Source organism: Artemia franciscana, chromosome 3 (assembly GCF_032884065.1).
Source record: "Artemia franciscana chromosome 3, ASM3288406v1, whole genome shotgun sequence".
Classification (NCBI taxonomy): domain Eukaryota; kingdom Metazoa; phylum Arthropoda; class Branchiopoda; order Anostraca; family Artemiidae; genus Artemia; species Artemia franciscana.
In genome coordinates, this window is record NC_088865.1 from 27,418,861 (window position 1) to 27,445,202 (window position 26,342).

General features: G+C 36.4%; 1 protein-coding gene across 1 annotated transcript in view; it reads left to right on the top strand.

The window, feature by feature from the left end:
* LOC136025104 (mitochondrial carrier homolog 2-like) overlaps window positions 1–26,342 on the top strand; it is a 99,703-nt gene that overhangs the window by 22,102 nt on the left and 51,259 nt on the right. The window contains exons 3-4 of the mRNA XM_065700833.1: window positions 9,626–9,747; window positions 17,607–17,742. Coding sequence (XP_065556905.1) covers window positions 9,626–9,747; window positions 17,607–17,742 — 258 coding nt within the window. The remainder of the gene's footprint in view (window positions 1–9,625; window positions 9,748–17,606; window positions 17,743–26,342) is intronic.

Sequence of the window (26,342 nt, forward strand, 5' to 3'; positions counted from 1 at the left end):
TACTGGTTGCCAAACAATGAACATGTTTAGAGCATAAATTCAAAGTTTTTCGACAGATTATAGTGAAACAACGATGAGTTATCCCTCTCGTCCTGTATACTCCAATGACTATTTTTAGTTTTCAGTAATGATCTAGTCTTGCACATTCCGGAAATTCTTTAGAGTATCATCATTTATGTAATGCCCGATTGAATTAACATACTGTATTCAAACGTAGGGCTTGTTGTAAGTAGGAATAGTTCTAAATTGCTTTATTACGCCTTTTTTTGTGCTTTCCTAAAAATTATCTGTATTATGAGCAGTTGGTTTTTTATTTGCCATTATATCTGTTTCAATATAACAAAACAATAATATAACAGGAATTTAAAAATAAGAATTGTGTTATTCCCCCTCTCAAGTTCCTTAAACGAATTCAGTACTATTTACATTTTATGTTTGGGAAAATATTTACAAAAAAAAAAAAATACCTTAAGAATCAAGATTATTGGAAAGATCTAATGAAAGTAGATTGTTTAACTTATAATGACACTAATCTCAGACAATTTCTGTAATTCCTGATTGCACTGTGTTGTAATTAGAATGAGAAAATGTTTTAAAAAACAGTTTTCAGTAAAGCACAAATGACACTCTGGTTATTACATGGCACTCTGGTTGAGGGAGTTGGGTTGAACTCATTCTGGTTGATGGTAATAGGAGCTTGCGTTTGATGATTATGGGAGTTGTATTAGTAACTAATAGTTATAATTATGTGGTGTTGCCGCCCCTCAAAAGACTAGAGTGCGATATGCCCTATGCTGAAAATTTAACAAGTAGCTCAAATTTGACGTTTATTTTCTGATTGATTCCCTATACATCTGAAGGAATGTATTGAAAATGCATAAAATTTAAGAAAATATATTAAGAACTTCACTAGTAAGGCTTAACAAATATAAGTAGTATCCCTTGCACAGATACATGGAGCCCTATCACAGTGTACTATTGGAGTTGCTAGCCCCTCATATCACTTACACAGATACTGATGGAGCCCAATCCCGGTGTAGTGTTGGAGATGATTGCCCCTTTTATCCACCTATACTCCAAGGAGAACCATAATATTTGTTGGAAACATCGCTTTCCGTGTTTATTTTCTCGGTGAAATAATACAGCAGATACTATGACAGCCCGTACCATATTTTTATCTCAGCTTCCGGTGATAAGAATAATCTTAAAATTATTGGTTTGGATACCAAAATATTTGGTATAAAAGAATAAAGATTGGTCCAAGTGATTATCAGTTGATAAATTGAGTTTGATCAAGGAAAATGTCTAATAAAAGGGATTTTGCTGAGGACTGTAATATACAAGAGCTTTGTAATCTATATATTTCTGTTGTATGTTTATTGGACTGAGATTGTTTTTTTTTATACAGTTTTGGTTGATCAAAAGTCATTTAAATTCCCTTTAGTTACCGAATTGCATGTATATCCTCTATAGTTTTAAAAATACCCCTCCCTATTAGCTATTCTTGAGCTTTTGAATTCAATCCGTGGAATATTTTGAACCTGATCCTTTAAGGGACAATAAAGAACAGTGCCAAAGCTAATAATGAGCATTTATCGAATTTAATGTGTTGGTATATCATCTATACTCATTAGTTTTTAAATAACACTCCTTTATGGATTTTTTTTTAAATAACACTCGCATTTATGGGCTATTGATTTCAATCCGTGGAATATTTTGAAGCTGCACCTCCAAGGGATGGCAAAGAACAATATTAAAACTAAAAAAGAACATTTACCGTATTGTATGTGTTTTTGTATCATTTTTAACCATTAGTTTTAAAAAATACCCCTCCATTATAGCTATTCTTGAACTATTGAATTCAATCCATGGAATATTTTGAAGCTGCACCTCCAAGGGATGGCAAAGAACAATATTAAAACTAAAAAAAACATTTACCGAATTTTATGTGTTTTTATATCATTTTTAACCATTAGTTTTAAAAAATACCCCTCCATTATAGCTATTCTTGAACTATTGAATTCAATCCATGGAATATTTTTCAACCTGGACCTTCAGGGGACGGTAAAGAGTAATATCAAAGCTCAGAAGCGCATAAACACTGTCTTTGGGTGGTTTACGAGCTTGACCGATGAAGCGAATCTTGTTTGTGTTTGATTCTGAGCATTTTTGTCCTTTTTGGACTTGGATCTTTTAAACTTATAATTCTTGGAATTAAGATTATTTTTGGACTTAGAATTATTTTGGGACTTTTTTTGGAGCAGAAGTTTTTGATCTTAAATTGGTTTTTGGACTTCAGATTTTTTTGGACTGCCTTAGTTCTGCCCTATGAATGACGCATGAACGGATGATAGATATTGTCAATTAACAAATGAATTGACATCATTTTTATACAATCATAATTTGGCCTTATCCCAGATTTTCCTCTCACTCAGTCGAGCCATCTGGCTCGGCAATTTCTACAATGAGCCATGACTTGATGCCCACAACTACTTGATTTTTAATTTGATTTTTTTTTAAAAATTATATGTAATTCGGAAAAATTAAAAAAAAAAAGGTATTTTTAACTTACGAATGGTAAACAGATCTTACTGAAATTTGATACCTAGAAGGTTTTTGTCCTTCAGAGTGTGATTGGATCTTAATGAAACTTGATATTTAGAAAGATCTTATGTCTCAGACGTTCTATTTTCAATTTGAATTGGATCCGGGGACATGGGGGAAAAACAGAAATCTGCGAAACCGGAAATCTTGAAGAACATTTAGAGTGGAGAGATCGGGATGAAACTTGGTGGGAAGAATAAGCGCAAGTCCTAGATACGTTATTGACATAACCGTACTGAATCCACTTTGTTTGGGGAGTTAGGGGGGGGGGGATGTTAATTCTAAAAAATTAGAAAAGTTGAGATATTTTTAACTTACGAACAGGTGACCGGATCTTAATGAAATTTGATATTTAGAAGGAATTCATGTTCAGGGCTCTTATTTTAAAGCCCGACCAGATTTGGTTACATTGGGGGGGGGGGAGTTGGAGCGGGAAACCTGAAATCTTGGGAAACGCTTAGAGTGGAGATATTGGGATGAAAGTTGGTGAGTAGAATCAGCAAATGTCGTAGGTACGTGATTGACATAACCGTACCGGATCTTGTCTCTTTGGAGGAGTTAAGGGGGTCCATTGCTTTGTTAAGTTCGGTGCTTCTGGATATGCTAGGACGATAAAAATTGGTTTTCGTGTCAGTGACCTTAACAAACAGACTTGATAAAGTCGTTTTCGCCAATTCGACCATCTGGAGGGCTGAAGGGAGAGGAAAAATTAGAAAAATGAGGTATTTTGATCGTACGAACGGATGATCGGATCTTAATGAATTTTGATATTTAGAAGCAACTCGTGTTTCAGAGCTCTTATTTTAAATCCTGACTGGTATGAAGCCTCTGATTTTCCTTTTAGATCAATCTATTGATTCTTAAAATTTTGCTAGAGCTCAAGCCATATGAGCTCTTGGCTCTTCCGACCTAGTCAGAAGTGCCACACGAGCTCCTTGTTCTTGTTTGGTTTTGATATTGTTCTTTACCGTGCTTTGAAGGTACAGGCTCAAAATTTTTCACGGATTGAATTCAATAGCCCTAGAATGGCTAGTACGGAGGGGTGTTATTTAAAATTATTGATTGTATATGATATACAAACACATAAAATTTGGTAAATGCTCTTTTTTAGTTTTGGTATTGTTCTTTACCGTCCCCTAAAGATCCAGGTTCAAAATATTCCATGGATTGAATTCAATAGCTCCAGAATGGCTGGTAGGGAAGGGTGTTTTTTAAAACTAAAGGTGATATTCACACAATTCGGTAACTAAAGGGAATTAAATGCCTTTTGATAAACCAAACCTGCATGAAAAATAGTCCCCGTCCGCTAAACTTACAGCAAAAAATATATAGATTGCAAACTTCTCGTATATTATAATCCACATCAAGATTCCTTTTATTAGACATATTCCTTGATCAAACTCAATTTATCAAATGATAATAACTTAGACCAATCTCTTTTTTTATATCAAATATTTTGGCATTCAAAGCAATATTCCAAGAACGTTCCTGTTGTTGGATGCTGAGATAACGCAATGGTACGGGCTGTCATAGTATCTGTTGCATTGTTTTACCAACAAAACAAACCTGGCAAGTGATGTTTCGAAGAAATGTTATGGCTCTGCTTGAAGTATAGGCAGATACAATGGGCTAGCATCTCCAATAGTGCACCGGGATAGGGTTCCATCCAGGATTGCATCTGTGCAAAGGATACGAGACGTTAGCAACTCTAATAGTACGCTTGGACAGAGCTTCATCAGTTTCTGTGTAAAGAATTCTACTAACATAGTGATTTCAAAAAATTAAAATTTCTGTAACTTCCGAAAGTGCGCAATTTTTTGCTTTATTCAAAAAAGAAAGACTGTAGGAATTTGAAAAAAATGCTATATCAAACAGTTTGTGGTTATGAACTATAGTAAGGAGCGACCCGGCTCAATAGTTAACGAAACTAAAAAACGGAATTCGGATACTAATTGACACATCAAAAAAATTGGATTTTTATGCTCATTTTAAATATATAAGTTTCATCAAATTTAGTCTGACTCATCAAAAGTTACGGGTCTGAGAAAATTTGCCTTATTTTGGAAAATAGGGGGAACATCTAAAAGTCATATAATTTTAACGAAAATCACACTATCGCATTCAGCGTATTCAGCTTCAAGCTCCTATCTACAAAAATGTGGAACTTTGTATTTTTTGCTAGAAGACCGATCAGGAGTGCGTGTTTATTTGTTTGTTTGTTCCCCCCCCCCCCCCAGTGGTCCTACGATCCTACGATCAGGAGTGATCGTATCATCCAAGTGGCCCTAGAATTTTGCGAGAAGGCTCATTATAACGGAGATTTAAAGTTTTAGTGCCCTTTTTAAGTGCTAAAACACTGGAGGCCACCTACGCCCCCTCCCACGCTCATTTTTTCCCAAAGTCAACTGATCAAAATTTTGAGATAGTCATTTTGTTTAGCATGGTCAAAAAATATAATAACTTTGTCTTTGGGGCTGACTTACTCCTCCACAGACCCCGGGGGAGGGGCTACAAGTTTCAAACTTTGATCAGTGTTTACATACAATAATGGTTATCGGGAAGTGCACCGACGTTTTCAGGGAGATTTTTTGGTTGGAGGGGGAGGGAGGGGGTTCAGGAGAGGGGCTACGTGAGAGGATCTTCCCTTATAGGAATTTATCATGGAGGAAGAAAAAGTCCATGAAGGGGGCGCCGAATTTTCTAGCATTATTTTAAAAAACAATGAAAAAGGTTTTTTTTCAATTGAAAGTAAGGAGCAGCATTAAAACTTAGAACGAACAGAAATTATTACGCATATGAGGGGCTCATCTCCTCCTAAATACATCGCTAAAGTATTTTTAATAATTTCAACTATTTATTCTACGGCGTTTGTGATTCAGGGGTCATTCGTAAAGAATTGGGATAAAATTAAAGCTTTAGTGTAAAGAGTGAGATATTAACGAGGAGACAAACCCCCTCTTATACATAATAAAAATATACGAATATAGAAGTTCGTTTCGTAAGTTAATTCGTAAGTTACATATATTTTTTTTTACTAATAAAAACGTTCGTTAAAAATTAAAAATCTAGTTCCCTTTGTAAGTAACCGAAAAATTGGAGAGCACCTAGGCCCCCTCCCACGCTCATTTTCTTGCCAAAGTCAACGGAACAAGATTATGAGATAGTCATTTTGTTCAGCATAGTCTAGTAGAAAAAAACCTAATAACTATGTCTTTGGGGATGACTTACTCCTTCACAGTCCTCGGTGGAGGGGCTACAAGTTACAAACCTTGATACATGGGAGGATCTTTCCATGGAGGAATATGTCACGGGGGGAGAGAATATCCATGAAGGGGGCGCAGGATTTTCAAGCATTATTTAAAACAAAAAACAATGAAAAAATAAAGATGGAAAAGTTTTTTCAACTGAAAGTAAGGAGGAGCATTAAAACTTAAAACGAACAGTAATTATTACGCATACGAGGGGCTCATCTCCTCCTAAATACCTCACTCTTTGTGCAAAAGTATTTTTAGTAATTTCAACTATTTATTCTACGGCCTTTCTGATTCAGGGGTCATTCTTAAAGAATTGGGAGAAAATTTAAGCTTTACTGTAAAGAGCAAGGTATTAACGAGGGGGCAAACCTCCTCATATACGTAATAAAAATATACGAATATAGAAGTTTGTTACGCAAGTTAATTTATAAGCTAGGCATATTTTTTATTAATAAAAACATTCGTAAAAAATAAAAGCTCTAGTTGCCCTTTTAAGTAACCAAAATATTTGAGGGCAACTAGACCTCCTCCCTCATCCCTTTTTTTCTCAAAATCGTCTGATAAAAACTAAGAGAAAGCCATTTAGCGAAAAAATATTAATACGCAAATTTTGTTTTGTGGAGAGCCAAAATCAAACATGCATTAATTCAAAAACGTTCAGAAGTTAAATAAAAAAAAAATTAACTGAAAGGAAAGGAAATATACTCAAAGTCTTTCGTTTTACACCCTCCCAGGAACTTCCCAACGATCAAACTGAGTTCCTCGATTCTAAATTATTTTTGTTTTGAACATTTAATCATTTAAGACCATTACTTAGATATTTTTAGAATTGTCATGATTTGGGGAAACTCACTGTGTCCCTATCAAACAGTTCGTGGTAACGAACTGTAGTAAGGAGCGACCCGGCTAAATAGTAACCGAAACTCTAAAAAATGGAATTTTGATGCCAATAGTTACATAAAAAAATCGCATTTTAATGCTGATTTTAAATATATAACTTTCATCTAGATTAGTCTTACCTATCAAAAGTTACGAGCCTGAGAAAATTTGCCTCATTTTAGAAAATAGGGGAAAACACCCGCTAAAAGTCATAGAATCTTAACGAAAATCACACCATCAGATTCAGCGTATCAGAGAATCTTATTGTAGAAGTTTTAAGCTCCCATCTACAAAAATGTGGAATTTCGTTTTTTTTTGCCAGAAGACAAATCACGGATGCGTGTTTATTTGTTTTTTTGTTTATTTTTTTTCCAGGGGTGATCGTATCGACCCAGTGGTCCTAGAATGTCGTGACAGGGCTCATTCTAACGGAAATTAAAAGTTCTAGTGCCCTTTTTAAGTGACCAAAAAATTGGAGGGCACCTAGGCCCCCTTCCACGCTCATTTTTTCCCCATTGTCACCGATCAAAATTCTGAGATAGCCATTTTATTCACCATTGTCGAAAAACTCAATAACGATGTCTTTGGGGACGACTTACTCCCCGCAGTTCCCGTGGGAGGGATTGCAAGTTACAAACTCTAACCTATGTTTACATATAGTAATGGTTATTGGAAAGTGTACGGACGTTTTCAGGGGGATTTTTTGATTGGTGGAAGAGTTGAGGTAGGGAGAGGCTACATGGGAGGATCTTTCCATGGAAAAACTTCTCATGGGGGAAGAGACTTTCAATGAAGGGGGCGCAAGATTTTCTAGTATTATTTAAAAAAACAATGAAGAAATAAATATGAAAAGTTTTTTTTACTGAAAGTGAGGAGCAGCATTAAAACTTAAAACGAGCAGAAATTATTACACATATGAGGGGTTTACCTCCTCGTAATACCTCGCTCTTTACGCTAAAGTATTTTTAGCAATTTCAACTATTTATTCTACGGCCTTTGTGATTCAAGGGTGATTCTTATGGAATTGGGACAAAATTTAAGCTTTAGTGTAAAGAGCGAGGTATCGACGAGGGATGAGCCCCCTCATATACGCAATAAAAACATACGAATATAGAAATTCGTTACGTAAGTTAATTCATAAATTACGTATATTTTTTGTACTAATGAAAATTTTCGTAAAAAATTAAAAGTTCTAGTTGCCTTTTTAAGTAATTAAAAAATTGGAGGGCAACTAGACTTCCTCCCTCGCTCCCTTTTTCTCAAAATCTTCCGATTAAAACTATGAGAAAGCCATTTAGCCAAAAAAAATTAATATGCAAATTTTGTTTTAATTATTTATGTGTGGAGAGCCAAGATCAAAACATGCATTAATTAAAATCGTCCAGAAATTAAGTAAAAGAAAACAAGTTTTTTAAATGAAAGTAAGGAGCGATATTAAAACTTAAAACGAACAGAAATTACTCCGTATATGAAAGGGGCTTTTCCTCTTCAACGCCCCGCTCTTTACGCCAAAGTTTTTTAAATTTATAAGAAGTCGAGTTAAGAGAAAGAGTCAAACTTTAGCGTAAAGAGCGGGGCATTGAAGAGGAAAATCCCCTTTCATATACGGAGTAATTTCTGTTCGTTTTAAGTTTTAATATCGCTCCTTATCTTCATTTAAAAAAACTTGTTTTTTTATTTAATATAAATAAAGCTGGGGATTGAGGAGATATTAGTCAGAATGTGAGCCCTAGGAAACCTCTTTGGGCTCTGCAATCATACGTATTGAAATTGTTGGCATGATTCTGATTTCCAACAAGATGTAACATGTCCACCATTTCTGAAATGTATTTTTGAATTTTTTTTTTAGATTTTTGTATTACGTTTTTACCCTCAGATTTTTAATCTATAGCTGAAATGCTTGAGTCCTGGAATTAGGCATATATTAAAAAAATAGCATGACTGTCATCTGAACAAGGCCTGACATATCCAGCATTGTTATAATGCATGTCAAAACGTTCTAATTTTTAAAGATCTGAATTGAATTATTAAACTATGATTTGCTCTCAGAAAACTCTAAAATCCCCATTAATAAATTTTGACGGGGATTAGTTGCTACTTATGAATTGTGTACTTAGTGTTTTTTTGACATTGGACAAATATGATATTAATGATTATTGCTAATGCAAACTTTATTTCTTCCTTTTCTTGTAATTTTCTAAGAATTATGAATTGAGACATATATATAGATAAGACATATATATATATAAGACATATATATATATATATATATATATATATATATATATATATATATATATATATATATATATATATATATATATATATATATATATATATATATATATATATATAAATAGGCGTTTTTTTTGGGGGGGGAGGAGGTAGTTGTTGGTTATTTTAGGTGTATCCATTTTAAACTTCTACATTTCAGTAGCTGTATAAATTTTCAAAATATACATAAATTACAGCTGTATTTATAAAAAAGCTGTATAAATCACATAACCAAAATAAAAACAGTAACATATCTTTCATCAACCACTCTACCATGATGTTGATGATAGGAACAATAATAATAATAATAAATAAATAAAAACTTGGAACCTTTTCATAATAAATATTCTTTTTTTTAAATTGTTTTAAAGAAACCGAGGTGCTAAGCCCCCCGAATGCTCTGTGGGATGAAGTTCCATACATGGGGCTCTGAAAATCCTTGAAAACCGTCTTGGTTCTACATCTATGTGGCATAAAAAAATAATCAAAATGACCAGTTTCATAACTGTGTAGTGAAATATTGTTACTAAAATAGTCATGAAAAACGTCAGAACTTACAGAATTCCAACATTGGTATGTAAAAATTTCTAACTTATAGTCATTTTATTTTGTAGTATCGTATATTGTCCAGCGCGATGGCTACCTTGGCCTATATAGAGGCTTGACTCCTCGGCTGATTGGCTATGCTCTTAGTGGAGTTGTTTATCAGAAAGTTACAAAGTCTATACGCTTTGAGGTGAGATGCTGTGCACTTTATTTTATAGATTAACTACAGTGGTAGATAAGAGATAATAGGATGGAGAAAAGAGTTTGCCAAAACACCTTTTAGGCTGGTCGAGGGAGCATTTAAAAATACATGAAAAAAGTGCGTATCGTTAAGATGTTCAAAGGAAAAACTGTGAACAATTGTTAAGAAAAGTTTTTGATATCAAAATTGCACATTATACAAGTAAAAAATAAAACTAATATTTTTAAAGATATGGTAGCAAATGAAATATCTAACAATACAATCAAGTTAAATTTGTGAAACAACTCTCTTTTAAATATATCTCTTTTATGCCTATTCTTGCTCAGATTTTGATAAAATAAATTTCGACTCTATTTTCTTTCTAAATGGATTGAATTGGAGAAATGATTTTGAAAGAATTGGAGACCCCAATGAAAAATGATTGAACTAGAAAGGGCTAAAAATCTTTTTATGGAAGTAGTAGTCATAGAAGCTTGGGAGGGACCTCATTCAATTAAAATTATATTACCTTTTTTAAGGGCTGTAAGTGATAAGAGGGCAACCAGCCTGGCTCTCTGCCCTTATATTCTGGCTGATCCCTCTCTTAACCCTGATAAGACCAGATAAAAATCTTTAGATAGTCATTTAGTTCAGAAGTGTCGAAAGTTGTAATATGCAGTCCTTCAGGGCCGACGTTACCCCCACCGGCCGAGGAGCAATAGCCCTTAATTACTTAGAACATCAATTGTTCACAGATAGAAAAGGTATCCATATTTGATCTTGGTTGTCTGATTAGCTAGAAGCTCTTAGGATAGATCGCTAGGCCGATATTCCCATCCCATAGGTTTACTCTGAAAACGACACGCGTACCTGAGTAAGTCAAAAGATGGTGCGAGTATCAGAGTTTCCATATTGAGAGTATCTGCAGTATCTCAGAAATGGCTTGTAGGTCTTAGTTGAAACTTTCGCGGGGTGCTGGGGGATATCAAGTGAACATCATATTTTGACTTGGAGAGGGATAATTAAGACACCGTTGTAGAAATTGTAGGACACCGTAGTAGGAATTGAGAATATAGGCAAAGGGGGGAAAATCTTGTGTTTAGGAGAGGGAAAGGGGCAAAAAATATTGTCTCCAATCTATCAAAATATTTTGTGCAATTAGCTCCTATTACACTATGGTACTTAAATTTATTTAAGGTTAAGTAGTATGGTAAATCAAAAGATACTTATCAAAATGGTATTTGTGCAATAGCTCGAGAATGGCTTGGGATATCAGGTTGAAATTTTCACGGTGTGTCGGGACTGAGGGAAGTAAACGTTTCATCATGGTTTGGGGGTAGAGCGTAGAACTAAATTAAATTAAACTCTAAGCTAATTCTGTCTTTCAAAATATGTTATCTACAATATCCTGTGAACAGCTTGTAGGATTGAGCTGAGGCTTTCAGATAAAATCGGATATGAAAGGAAAGGGGCAAGAGGACTTCAAATTTTCTGTCAGGGATAGGCGCTAAATATGTCTTGTCTCTAGTAAGCCTAAATATTTTGGCACTATTCGCTGCTATGGCACTTAAAATCAATTTATGGTTAAGCAGTGAAGTAAATCAAAAGACACTATGTCTTTCTCACAAAATCTTCTTTTAAGTACTATGCGAATGGCTTAAGAGATAAAGTTGGAACTTCCAGGGAGCTGTTTTTGTGTGGAGAACCATGTGCACCTTGAATGTTGACTTGGGGAATAGGAAGAGAAGGGCTAAACCGATTTTTTCGCAAATCTGCCTAAACGTTTTGGCACTTTCATCCTCTTTGGGATCAGAATCTATTCATTGTGAAGTAGCAATGTAAGTCAAAAGAAGTTATATGCATCCATGTTATTTCCTATCTCCCCAGGTAAGTGAACCCCTGAAGCAAAAACAAATTTGAAACTAATTTTGATGGTATCGGTTCGTTACGCCCAAAAAAGGCCCAAGTTTATGTCTGGTTTGTCACAGGCTTTTAAATTAAGAGGATCTTAACAAGAACAATCAACTTTGGAAGAAAAAATGATTGTATTGATCCATAGCTCAGAAAATTTAATTTTGTTCATGATAATCTGCTTCAAATTTAAAGGCATTAAAACACTCAATTAAAATTTCAGAATCTAGGGAACCTCAATCAAGATAAAATTTTGGTAGACCAAGATAAACTAAAGTAACGTTTTTTAAAAAAGTGATTTTTTTCATAGAAATGGAAAGAGCTGTATCAAGCCAAAGACTAGCAAAAATAAGGTCAAACAATCTTTCTTGAAACTTAAAACCGCTCTCAATGAATGAATAAGACCTAACCGAGCACAACTTACAATGAACAATCAAGTTTAACTGAAAACCAAAGGAAATTACCACAAATAAGAGTAGGGGTAACGCCACCTAAGCCTTCTAAAGGCCAATGTTATTTGTGCGTCACCGAAATTTTCTTTCTAAACATTTTCTTTTTGAAATGTAAATAAATCCAAAATTGCTTTTAGACTTCTGTGAATGAATATCATTATGAATTAACACGACAAAATAACATATTTACGTGATAGCAGCGTTATGAATTAACTCGACGAAAGTTGACAGTCAGTCTACTTTCATTAGTTTACTTCAGTGATCTAGGTTATATTTGTGGCTTATTTGTTGTTGGTTCTGAAACTTTTCTAGAGGTTATTGAGGTATTTTCACAGCCTGAAATTTTAGTGAGATGAAAAAAGAGAACACATCACGCTAAGAATCAATCCAACAATTTTTTTTTTCAAACATTCCGTGTAGCTGATGAGCTCCCTTGGGTCAACAAATCAAAATTCCGAATCTAATTGTCTTCTGCGTCCAATATTCCCTCATAGTTTCAGCTAGGTCTCTTAAGCCATTAATCTATACCATTAACCATATATGAACTATTGAAGACGTCCCGTTTTGAGATTCTGGATGGAGATAATGTCATTTGATTTATCTCAACATCTCCTTCATCCTTTACAGAAAGTTTCTACTTAATATCTTAGCCGTCCCTGCCATACTGAAACTATCAGTTTCAACTATCAGTTTCAACAGTTGAAACTATCACGGTCCAGTCTTTCAAGAGTAGTTCAGCCTCTACGGATTTCCATAATAGGTCTTATGACGATTCGTTTTGAGAATATTTTTTTTTTTGTCAGTCGTTTCTGAGACCTGTATGTTTGCATAGTGTACTATTTTCATAGATTTGTTTGTGTGTATGTGCCTATGTTGTCATAAAGAATGTATTGTGCAACAAGCACAATACATTTTGACACCCTGCATGCATACATTTTGAACCATTTTGACGATTTTGAACCAAGATGAACCATTTTGACACCCTGCATGCATACATTTTGAACCATTTTGACGATGTTGAACCAAGATGAACCATTTTGACACCCTGCATGCATACATTTTGAACCATTTTGACGATTTTGAACCAAGATGAACCATTTTGACACCCTGCATGCATACATTTTGAACCATTTTGACGATTTTGAGCCAAGATGAACCATTTTGACACCCTGCATGCATACAGTTCACAGGTTTAGCAGATATACCCTTTTCACAACGCAGACACAGAGTGTCTTTTGATTTAGTTTAACATTTCTCTCAACTTTCATTGAAAGTTTCCACTTAATACTCTTAAATGTTCCTGAGTTATTGCATATATGCCATATTGTCATTCATGATGCACTTAATGTCTCCTGATTTAGTTCAATATACCTCTCGATAATCTCTGGAATTTTTACTTAGTACTGTTAGTTGTTCCTGAAATGTTATAAATGCGCCTTTTTTTATGGCCTTGATATAAACAGTTGCGTTTGACTTTGTTCTACAACGTTTGAACATTCCCTGAAAGTTTCTACATTTATTTATGGAACTTCTTGAGGTACTGTCGATGTGTCTTTTTGCATCCTTGATGCACATAGTGTGTTTTGATTTTGATCAGTACCATCCGTACAATTCTCTGAAAGTCTTGCCTTATTACCCTAAGAAGTTGCTGAGATATTGTTGATATGCCCTTTTTTCAACCTGAATGCAGGTAGTACCTTATGGTTAAATTCAATATACTCTCTGACGATTCCTTCAAAGTTCAACTTGATATCCACAGCTGTTTGTGAGATGTTGTGGATACTGTTGTTTGACAATTTGGAGGCACATGCTGTATTTGGAATTTATCTCAACACGCACCGAAGATTTCAACTTAATACTTTTAGCAACTCTTGTTATATTGCAGGTTCATCATTTTGACAAAATGGATACATATAGCGTCTTTTCTTTTAGTTCAAAATCCTCTCCCAGCACCCCCTGAAAGTGCCAACTAAATACTCTTAGCCGCTCCCGATATTTTGTAGACGTGCCTTTTCGACTACTTGGATGTATATAGTATATTTTTATTTTGCTCGACATCCTCCTCACCATTAATTGAAGATTTCAACTTAATACCCTTAGGAAATTACCAAGATATTGTAGATGTACCCTTTCGACTACCTAGATGCACATAAGTTCTTGTGATTCAGTTCAATTTTCTCCCTAACCTTCTCCTTAAAGTTTAAACATAAAACCCCCTTGCTGCTCAGTTATTGTATACTAGCCAGTTTGATGACCATGATACAATTAGTGTCTTTTGATTTATTTCAATATCCCTCTTGATGTTCTCTGAAATTCCAACTTAATACCCTTAGGGCCATCTCTCATGGAGCAACTGTTTCACTACAATGGTTGGAAACTAGTCTTATCTGTAACTGGTTTGTGACCAGTATACAACCAAAATGAAACATGTCTCCGCCCACGGACGCGAGTGGTTGTGGATCAGTTGTAGTAATCTAATTAAGCAGTGCAGTGTGGTTAACTATGTTGAGTTTCGACGAGGAAGACTTTAATTGATTACTATGAGTACCGCAGGTTTCGTAGGGTTCAGAGGGTCCATCCCTACTTGGAAAAGAATGCAAAGTTTCGTCTGCTCTTAGCAGCAAAAGAACTGTCTCAAACAGATAGAAAATTTATCGCCTTTTACAGAATGACGTATTTTACAAAATTTTCACAGAAAGTTTATAATTTTACAGCTCTTCATACTTCTCCATTTATACGAATTTCACGTTTAATTCCTGGTCTGACATGTTGAGAGCCAAAATAATTGGACAATATCAACGCGATAGTTCCCGAAAATGTCTGGGACAACACTCTGCAACACAACTGTGACCACGACTGGAGGCTCGTGCGGAACCGGTTTTAGACTGATTGGGAACCAGTAACATCTGGATTGCCTCGTCGGTGAGCCCCCACTACTTCAAGGCCATGGTCACAAAACAGTTTCGTGCGCAATCGGTCAGCAATTCTAGTCTCAAAACAGTTTCCCGTGGCTGCTGGGCCTTAGTTGCTCCTGAGCCATTCTTGATAATGCACATTCGTCTTTCCTACGACCTTGTTCAACATAGTGCACCTTTCTGACGATCATATAGTTCAGCGCCATTCCCAGAAAATTTCAACTTAATACCGTCAGAAGTCCAGAGATATTGCAGATATACCCTTTTGACAACCTGGATGCACGAATGTTATTTTGACAGCTGTTGTAAATTTTGTATATTTTGATTTAGTTCAATATCTCCTCTATTGGAAAAATTCAAATTAATGCTTTTAGCATACAGGCCAATTTGACGTGATACTGGATATCTTTTTGAGTTATTTCAGTGCTCCCCTTGGCATTTCTTTTCAAAACTTTAACTTAATACCCTTGGCTGTTCCACAGCTATTACAAATAGGGCTTTTTTACAATCTTGATGCACATAGTCCCTTACGAGTTTTTTCAGGATCATCCTAACCATTCCCTGAATTTCTCAATTTAGTACCGTTAGAAATTTCTAAGGTTCGTTTATACTCTTTTGACAACCTGGATTCACATAGTGTCTTAAAATTTTGTTCAATATACCCCTTAACATTTCCTAAAAGTTTCAACTTAGTATCCTTAGTTCTTCCTGATATGTTGCACATACGCTCTATTGACAACCTGGAAGCTCACAGAGCATACAGCTCATACAGCTTCAACTTGGCACCCTTTGTCATTCTTGAAACATTGCAGGTTTGCCATTTTGATGACAGGGATGCACATAGTGTCTTTTAGCTCAGTATTCCGATCAAAATGCCCTGAAAGTTTCAACTAAATAACCTTAGCCGCTCCTGATATTCTGCAGATACGTGCTTTTGACTATTTGGATCCATGCAGCATCTTTTGTTTTAGTTCAACATCCTCTCAGCATTCCTTGAAAGTTTCGGATTAATACCGTTAGCTGTTCCTGAGGTATTAGCTGATACGCTTCTTTAACAACCTGGATGCACGTAGTCTTTGGATATAGTTCAACATTCTCTGTGCATCCCATGAAACTTTGAACTTTATATCCTTAGCGGTTCTTGAAACATTTGCATAACGCTAAAAACCTCTGTATAGTTCGAAAACCCCTTCAGCGTTCCATGAAAGTTTCAGCTTAATATTCTTATATATTCCTGAGATATTGCACAGACGCTATTTTGACAATCTGGATCAGCATGGTTTCTTTAGTTTAGTTTTACACGCTCTCTGAAAGTTTCAACATTGCACTTTTAACCATTTCATGTCATTTTGACAACGTTAATTAATATATGTCCTTTGTTTTAGTTCAATGGGCCCTGGAATTTTCCACTTAGTAACTTTCTGAAAGTTTCTAACCCTAGCTGTTCTCGAGATTTTGTAAATACACTCTTTTAGCAACCCAGGTGCACTTACTTCTTTTGGCTAGGTCAATATCCTTCTCATCATAACCTAGAAATTTCAATTTTTTGCTTTCAGCCGCTTCGGAGATATGTTGGGGAAGATGAGTCACCTTTGATTTAGCTGTCTAGTTGTCTAGGGCCTTTTGATTTTTTGTCTAGAATCCCCCTCAACATGCTTCAAAACTTTAAACTTGATACCCTTAGCCGTTCCTGAGATATTGCTGGTATGTTTTTTTTTTTGGTCACCCGCATACACCTAATATATTTCGATTTAGCTCAAACTTTACTGGAGTCATAGTTGTTGTTGTAGTAGTAGTAGCAGTACTCGTAGTGGTAGTATTGTAGTGATTGTAGTCGAAGCAGTCACATCAGTCGTAGTAGTAGTAGTAGCACCAGTCGTGATAGAAGTTGTAATACTGGTAGTCATAGCTGTAGCAGCATATATATAATGTCCTTTAGTTGTTGGAAAATCCCCACAACATGCCTTGAAAGTTTGAACTTGACTCGCTCATCCGTTCCTAAGATGTTGCTGATGCGCCCTTTTGACAATTTTCAAGTTGGTCAGAGCAACGTAATTTTTGGGTTCATGTTTGTGTTTTACATTTCTGTGTATATTTCTGTTTACCTTTGGGATTTTGGGATCCTGTTGGCCCAGGAAGCAACGGAAGCTATTCAGACAAAAAAGAGTTGCTGGCTTTTTTTGGGGCCCCTTTTTTGGGGAAACCAATATTTTTTTGCTCTACTTGGAACCGCCGATACCAATCAGCTGGATTCTCCAGCTTTCGGCTAACAGAGCCCACCTGGTGGACTTCTTGCGACCTCCTTGCAAGTATTCCACACGGATTGGTAGCTCCTGGCTTCAACCCTCGCAAATGATTTCCTCTTTACTCAGGTGTTGCTTGGGACTTTGGATCGTAATTTTCACTTTGCGCTGTATATCCTAGGAAAATGTAAGCAAACAAATCCATATTTGTTTGCTTACAAATACATTGAATATTATTAGCATGTAGTTTGTGTCGAATCTATACGTGGTACATTACTTTGAATCGTAAATTTGATAAATTCCTATTTATTATTTTCTTCAGTTTTTTTTACTGGCTTGAATTTTAGGGCGAGACTCCTGAAACTGCAGAATTACCTCTCCCAGACATTGTTGATCCCAATGAAGAAGCTCAAGTTGTTGAAGGTGATGTTCCTGGCAATAGTTCGAAGAATTTCTTGCGAAAACTTGTGAAAGATTTAGCTGGTAAAATGATTTTATTTTAGAATCGATTACTTGTAATTTCTGAAAGTATCTAAAGGTTAACCTATAATATTTTTTCCAAGGGGAAGGATATAAGAAGCCTTTTTTCAGGAGCCTGTGACTTTCAAGGAAGGTGTAATGAAATCATAGAAATACTCGAATAATAATCGTAGTGCCACAATGATGTTCATTGCACATAAAATGCAAACTGCCTGGTTTTGAAAGCCAAGGATTTGTTCCTTTTTCTACAGTAACCAACGTCAATTTCTACAGCAACCAACACGTAGTTCAATAATATATAATGTAGTAAAAATACATATGCTGTTTTTTTCTAATTATATTACCAACCAATAAAATAGTCGCAACAACTGACAAAGGGGACCATTCTTAGCAGTCTGTCATTTTGTGACAATGAACAATAAAGATCAGAGAAAAAAAAAATCCCTATATCAAACAGTTCGTGGTAACGAATTACGAATCGATTACTTGTAATTTCTGAAAGTATCTAAAGGTTAACCTATAATATTTTTTCCAAGGGGAAGGATATAAGAAGCCTTTTTTCAGGAGCCTGTGACTTTCAAGGAAGGTGTAATGAAATCATAGAAATACTCGAATAATAATCGTAGTGTCACAATGATGTTCATTGCACATAAAATGGCTCAATAGTAATCAAAACTCTAAAAAATAGAATTTTGATACCAATAGCTACACCAAAAGAACGGCATTTTAATGCTGATTTTAAATATATAAGTTTCATCAAGTTTAATCTTACCCATCAAAAGTTACGAGCCTGAGAAAATTTACCTTATTTTAGAAAATAGGGGGAAACAAACCTTAAAAGTCATAGAATCTTAACGAAAATCACACCATCAGATTCAGCGTATCAGAGAACCCTATTGTGGAAGTTTCAAGCTCCTATCTACAAAAATGTGGAATTTTGTATTTTTTACCAGAAGGCAGATCACGGATGCGTGTTTATTTGTTTTGTTTGTTTGTTTTTTTTCCCCAGGGGTGATAGTATCGACCTAGTGGTCCGAGAATCTTGCGAGAGGGCTCAGTCTAACGGAAACGAAAAGTTCTAGTGCCCTTTTTAAGTGACCAAATAAATTGGAGGACACCTAGGCCCCCTCCCACGCTGATTATTTTCCCAAAGTCACTGGATCAAAATTCTGAGATAGCCGTTTTATTCAGCGTAGTCAAAAACCTTATAACTCTGTTTTTGGGGACGACTTACTCCTCCGCAGTCCCCATGGGAGGGGCCACAAGTTACAAACTTTGACCAGTGCTTACATATAGTAATGGTTATTTGGAAGAGTACAGACGTTTTCTGGGGGATTTTTAGGTTGAGGGGGGGGGGGGGGGGTTGAGTGGATATGTTGGGGGAACTTCCCTTGGAGGAACTTGTCATGGGGGAAGAAAAGTTTCATGAAGGGAGAGCAAGATTTTCTATCATTATTAAAAAAAAAACAATGAAAAAATAAATATGAAAATGTTTTTTTCAACTAAAAGTAAGGAGAAGCATTAAAACTTAAAACGAACAGAAATTATTACGTGTATGATGGGCTCACCTCCTCCTAATACCTCGCTTTTTACGCTAAAGCATTTTTAGTAATTTCACCTATTTATTCTACGGCTTTTTTGATTCAGGGGTCATTCTTAAGAAATTGGGACAAGATTTAAGCTTTAGTGTAAAGAGCGAGGTACTGACGAGGGGCGAATACCTTCATATACGCAATAAAAACATGAGAATACAGAAGCTCGTTACGTAAGCTAATTTGTAAGTTACGTATATCTCTTACTAATAAACATTCGTAAAAAAATTAAAGTTGTAGTTGCCTTTTTAAGTAGCCAAAAAATCGGAGGGCAACTAGGCCTCCTCCCCCGCTCCTTTTTTCTCAAAATCACTCGATCAAAACTACGAGAAAGCCAATCAGCCAAAAAATATATATGTCAATCTCGTTTTAATTATTCCTCTGCAGAGAGCCAAAATCGAAACATTCATTGATTCAAAAACGTTCAGAAATTAAGTAAAAAAACGAGTTTTTTTTTAACGGGAAGTAAGGAGCGACATTAAAACTTGAAACGAACAGAAATTACTTCGTATATAAAAGGGCTGCTTCCTCATCAACGCCCCGCTCTTTACGCTAAAGTTTTTTACTGTTTTAAAAAATAGAATTAAGAGAAAGAGTCAGCCACTCCCCCCCCCCAGATGGTCAAATCGGGAAAACGACTATTCCTAATTTAATCTGGTCCGGTCCCTGATACGCCTGCCAAATTTCATCGTCCTAGCTTACCTGGAAGTGCCTAAAGTAGCAAAACCAGGACCGACAGACCGACAGAATTTGCCATTGCCATGTCACTTGGTTAATACCAAGTACCAAAAGAAGAGGTGGGAGAGGAGACCTAGCTGCCCTCCCCCCGTTTTTAATGCAACTAGAACTTTTTATTTTTTTTACGAAGGTTTTTATTAGTAATAAATGTATGTAACTTACGAATTAACTTACGTAACGAACTTCTATATTTGTATATTTTTATTATATATATATATGAGGGGGTTTGCCCCTTCGTCAATACCTCGCTCTTTACACTAAAGCTTGAATTTCATTCAAGGTTAATTCGGAAAAAATAGAAAAACTTGAAGTATTTTTAACTTACGAACGGTTGATCAGATCTTAATGAAATTTGATGTTTGGAAGGATATCGTGTCTCAGAGCTTTCATTTTAAATCCCGACTGGATCTGGTGACACTGGGGGGGGGGGGGTTGGGAGGGGGAAACCTAAAATCTTGGAAAACACTTAGAGTGGAGGGATCGGGATGAAACTTGGTGGGAAAAATAAGCACAAGTCCTAAATACATGATTGACATAACCGGAACGGATCCGCTCTCTTCGGGATAGTTGGGGGGGGGGGGGGTGTTAATTCTGAGAAATTAGAAAAAATGAGGTATTTTTAACTTACTAACGGATGATCGGATCTCAATGAAATTTGATATTTAGAAGGATATCGTGTCTCAAAGCTCTTATTTTAATTCTCGACAGGATCTGGTGACATTGGGATTAGTTTCGGGGGAGGAACATAAAATCATGGAAAACGCTTAGATTGGAGGGATGGGGATGAAACTTGGTGGGAAAAACAAGCAGAAGTCTTAGATACGTGATTGAAATTATTGGAACGGATCCGCTCTATTGGGGGGGGGGGAGCTCTAATTCTGAAAAATTAGAAAAAAATGACGTATTTTTAACTTACGAAGGAGTAATCGGATCTTCATGAAACTTCGTATCTAGAAGGACCTCGTAACTCAGATCTCTTATTTTAAATCTCAACTGGATCCATCGTCATTGGGGGGGGGACAGTTGGGGGGACCGGAAATCTAAGAAAATACTTAAAGCGGAGAGATCAGGATGAAACTGGATGGGAATAATAAAAACCTGTCTAAGATACGTGTCTGACATAACTGGACCGGATCTGCTCTCTTTGGTGGAGTTGGGGGGGGGGAATTTGGAAAAATGAAGCATTTATAACTTACGAACGGGTGACCAGATCTTAATTAAATTTGATATTTAGAAGGATCTTGTGCTTTGAAGCTCTAATTTTAAATTCCAACCAGATCCTGTGACATTGGGGGGAGTTGGAGGGGGATACCGGAATTCTTGGAAACCGTGAAGATTGGGATATTTTTTTCTTACGAATAGCTGATCGGATCTTAATGAAACTTGATATATATATATATATATATATATATATATATATATATATATATATATATATATATATATATATATATATATATATATATATATATATAAAAGGATCTTATGTCTCAGATGCTCCAGTTTCGACTCGAATTGGATCAGGGAACATAGGGGGCTGGAGGAGGGAAACAGAAATCTTGGAAAAGGCTTAGAGTGGAGACATCGTGATGAAACTTGATTGGAAGAATAAGCACAAGTTCTAGATACGTGATTGATATAATTGGAACGGATCCGTTCTCTGTGGAGCAGCTGGGGGGTGTTAATTTGGAAAAATTCGAAAAATTGAGGTATTTTTAACTTAAGAACGGGTGACCGGATCTTTAATGAAATCTTTATTTAGAAGGAATTCATGTCTCAGAGCTCTTATTTCAAATCCCGACCAGATCTGCTGACATTGGGGGGAGTTGGAGGGGAAAATCTTGGAAAACGCTTGGAGTTGAGGATTCGGGATGAAGCTTGGTGGATAGAATAAGCAAATGTCCTTGATACGTGATTGGCGTAACCGTACTGTATTCGCTCTCTTTAGGGGAGTTGGGGGGAGGGGTTCAGTGGTTTGGCGAGTTTGGTGCTTCTGGACGTGCTAGGACGATGAGAATTGGTAGGCGTGTCAGGTAGCTGCACAAATTGACTTGATTAAGTCGTTTTCCCAGATTCGACCATCTGGGGGGCTAAAGGGAGAGGAAAAATTAGAAAAAATGAGGTATTTATAACTTACGAGTGGGTGATCAGATCTTAATGAATTTTGATATTTAGAAGGACATCATGACTCAGAGCTCTTATTTTAAATCCTGACCGGCATTAAACCTCTGATTTTCCTTTTAAATCAATTTATTGATTCTTAGAATTTTGTTAGAGCTCATACCATATGAGCTCTTCGCTCTTAGCTCTTCTTGCCTCGTCACAAGTGCCATATGAGCTCTTAGCTCTTGTTTTAATCAAAATCGTCTGATTAGAACTATTAAAAAAATTTAAAATTAAAAAAAAATTAATATGCAAAGTTCGTTTTGATTATTCATGTGCGGTGAGCCAAAATCAAATCATGCATTAATTCAAAATCTGAAATTAAATAAAGAAAACTAGTTTTTATTAACTGTAAGTAAGGAGCGACATTAAAACTTAAAATATTAACAGAAAATATTCCGTATATGAAAGGGGTTTTCCGCTCCTCAACGCTTCGCTCTTCACGCTAAATTTTTTTTATCGTTTTAAAAAGTAGAACTGTGACCAAGAGTCAAACTTTAGGGTAACTAGCGAGGCGTTGAGGAGGGGACAACCCATTCCATATACGGAATAGTTTCTGTTCGATTTGAGTCGCTCCTTACTTGCAGTTAACGATTTTTTTTTATTTATTTAGTTATAAAACTGGACCTAGCTCGTCTAATTTATTTAGCCCATGTAATCAAAGTTCTAAAGCTTGAGCTGAGACTTAAATTATTTTTTCACCGAACCTGGATTTAGCTCGTTTCCTACAATTAGTAAGGTGTTTACGAGCCAGGACTTACCTCATTTCTGCACATTCATTCTATCCTCTTGGTTTTATTGATTTTTTATGGCACTTGGTATTAACCAAGTGACATATAGCAATCGCCAATTCTGTCGGTCTGTCGGTCCCGGTTTTGCTACTTTAGGCACTTCCAGGTAAGCTAGGACGATGAAGTTTGGCAAGCGTATCAGAGACCGGACCAGATTAAATTAGAAGTAGTTGTTTTCCCGATTTGACCATCTGGGGGGGGGGGGGAGTGGGGGGCCGGTTAATTCGCAAAAAATAGAAAAAATGAAGTATTTTTAACTTATGAGCGGGTAGTTGGATCTTAATGAAATTTGATGTTTGGAATGATATTGTGTCTCAAAGCTCTTATTTTAAATCCCGACCGGATCTGATGACATTGGGGGGAGTTGGAGGGGGGAACCTAAAGTCCCGGTTTTGCTACTTTAGGCACTTCCAGGTAAGCTAGGACGATGAAATTTGGCAAGCGTATCAGGGACCGGACCAGATTAAATTAGAAATAGTCATTTTCCCGATTTGACAATCGGGGGGGGGGGAGTGGGGGGCCGGTTAATTCGGAAAAAATAGAAAAAATGAAGTATTTTTAACTTATGAGCGGGTGATTGGATCTTAATGAAATTTGATGTTTGGAATGATATTGTGTCTCAGAGCTCTTATTTTAAATCCCGACTGGATCTGAAGACATTGGGGGGAGTTGGAGGGGGAAACCTAAAATCTTGGAAATCACTTAGAGTGGAGGGATCGGGATGAAACTTGATGGGAAAAATAATCGCAAGTCCCAGATACATGATTGACATAATCGGAACTGATTCGCTCTCTTTGGGGTAGTTGGGGGGGGGAGTAATTCTTAAAAATTAGAAAAAATGAGGTATTTTTAACTTACGAACGGGTGATCGGATCTCAATGAAATTTGATTTTTAGAAAGATATCGTGTCTTAGAGCTCTTATTTTAAATCCCGACCGGATCTGGTGACATTGGCGGGGATTTGGGAGGGGGAAACCTAAAACTTGGAAAACACATAGAGTGGAGGGATCGGGATGAAACTTGGTGGGAAAAATGAGCACAAGTTCTAGATACATGATTGAAATAACCGGAACGTATCCGCTCTCTTTGGGGTAGTTGGGGGAGGGGTTAATTCTGAAAAATCAGAAAAAATGAGGTATTTTTAACTTACGAACGGGTGATCGGATCTCAATGAAATTTGATATTTAGAAGGATATCGTGTCTCATAGCTCTTATTTTAAATCCTGACCTGATCTGGTGACATTGGGGGAAGTTTGGGGCGGGGGAACCTAAAATCATGGAAAACGCTTAGATTGGAGGGATCGGGATGAAATTTGGTGGGAAAAATAAGCAGAAGTCTTACTTTTTTGATTTAAATAATTGGAACGGATCCGCTCTATTGGGGGGGGGGGGTTAATTCTGAAAAATAAGAATTTTTTTTAACTTATATTTAAATAAAAAAATATATTTAAATATATCTAAATATATTTAAAATATTATAAAAATATTTTTAACTTGCGAAGGAGTGGTTGGATCTTCATGAAACTTCATATTTACGAAGGACCTCGTAACTCAGATCTCTTATTATAAATCTCAACCGGGTCAAGCGTAATTGGGGGGGGGGGGCTGTTTGGGAGACCGGAAATCTTAGAAAATACTTAAAGTGGTGAGATCTGGATGAAACTGGACGGGAAGAATAGAAACCTGTCTAAGATACTTGACTGACATAACCGGACCGGATCTGCTCTCTTTGGTGGAATTGGGGGGAAGGGTAATTTTGAAAATTAAGGTATTTTCAACTTACGAAAGAGTGACCAGATCTTAATGAAATTTGATATATAGAAGGATCTTGTGCTTTAAAGTTCTAATTTTAAATTCCGACCAGATCCTGTGATATTGGGGGGAGTTGGAGAGGGAAACCAGAATTCTTGGAAAATGTGAAAATTGGGGTATTTTTATCTTACGAATAGATGATCGGATCTTAATGAAATTGGATTTTTAGAAGGAATTCATGTCTCAGAGCTCTTATTTCAAATCCCGACCAGATATTTTGACATTGGGGGGAGTTGGAGGGGAATATCTTGGAAAAACACTTGGAGTGGAGGAATCGGGATGAAGCTTGGTGGATAGAATAAACAAATGTCCTTGATACGTGATTGACAGAATCGTAGTGGATTCGCTCTCTTTGGAGGAGTTGGGGGGAGGGGTTCAGTGATTTGGCGAGGTTGGTGCTTCTGGACGTGCTAGGACGATGAAAATTGGTAGGCGTGTCAGGGAGGTGCACAATTTGACTTGATAAAGTCGTTTCCCAGATTCGACCATCTGAGGGGCTAAAGGGAGAGGAAAAATTAGAAAAAATGAGGCGTTTATAACTTACGAATGGTTGATCGGATCTTAATGAATTTTGATATTTAGAAGGACACCGTGAGTCAGAGCTCTTATTTTAAATCCTGACCGGCATTAAGCCTCTTAGTTTCCTTTTTAAATCAATTTATTGATTCATAGAATTTTGTTAGAGCTCATACCATATGATCTCTTGGCTCTTAGCTCTTCTCGCCTCGTCACAAGTGCCATATGAGCTCTTAGCTCTTGTTTATTTCAGAAAATAATTTATGTAATCTTGAATCAGAATCAGAGCCCGCCTTGACACTGAATCAGAAAATCAATTGTTTCTACACTGAGTCACGACTTTACACACTGAGACGTTTCTACACTGTCTCATCAAAATTTCTAAGCTTGAATTGAGCCCGTATTTACACCCATTAAAGGCTGGCTTGGACTTTCACACGAAATTATGATAGCTTGTTACTTCACCCTGTCAGGTGAAGTAACCTTGTCACCTTGTCACCTAACTCTTTTGCACGGATTCAGTCCACAGCTTGGACTTTGATTATGCTAGTTTTTGCATAAATGACCGTTTTGCTGATTTTGGAAATGCTGCCTTTTGGCAACGCGTAACTGTAACTGACAGTTGGACTTAGGCGTTTTGTACCGAGTTAGGATTTTATTTGTTTTTCCACCAAGTTTTACTCAGGCCGTTTTTGGATTGAACCAGGGAGTAGCTCACATCTACTTCAAATATTACCTTAGCCTTTGTTTGCACCGGGCCAAGACTTATTGCGTCGAATAGTGATTTGGCTTTAAACGTTCCACCGAAACGAGCCATAGTTCATTTTAGTCGAAATTCAAGGCTTAATTTGTTTTCGCACCGGCTCACCTAGATTCTGCCGCTACGAAATGTTTGCTGGTATGTAGGGAGCCAGCTGGTGTTTCTACCGAGATGGAATCACACCGTCTTTACACCGAATCAAGGTTTCAGGGCTTAGTTTGTTTCTTAGTA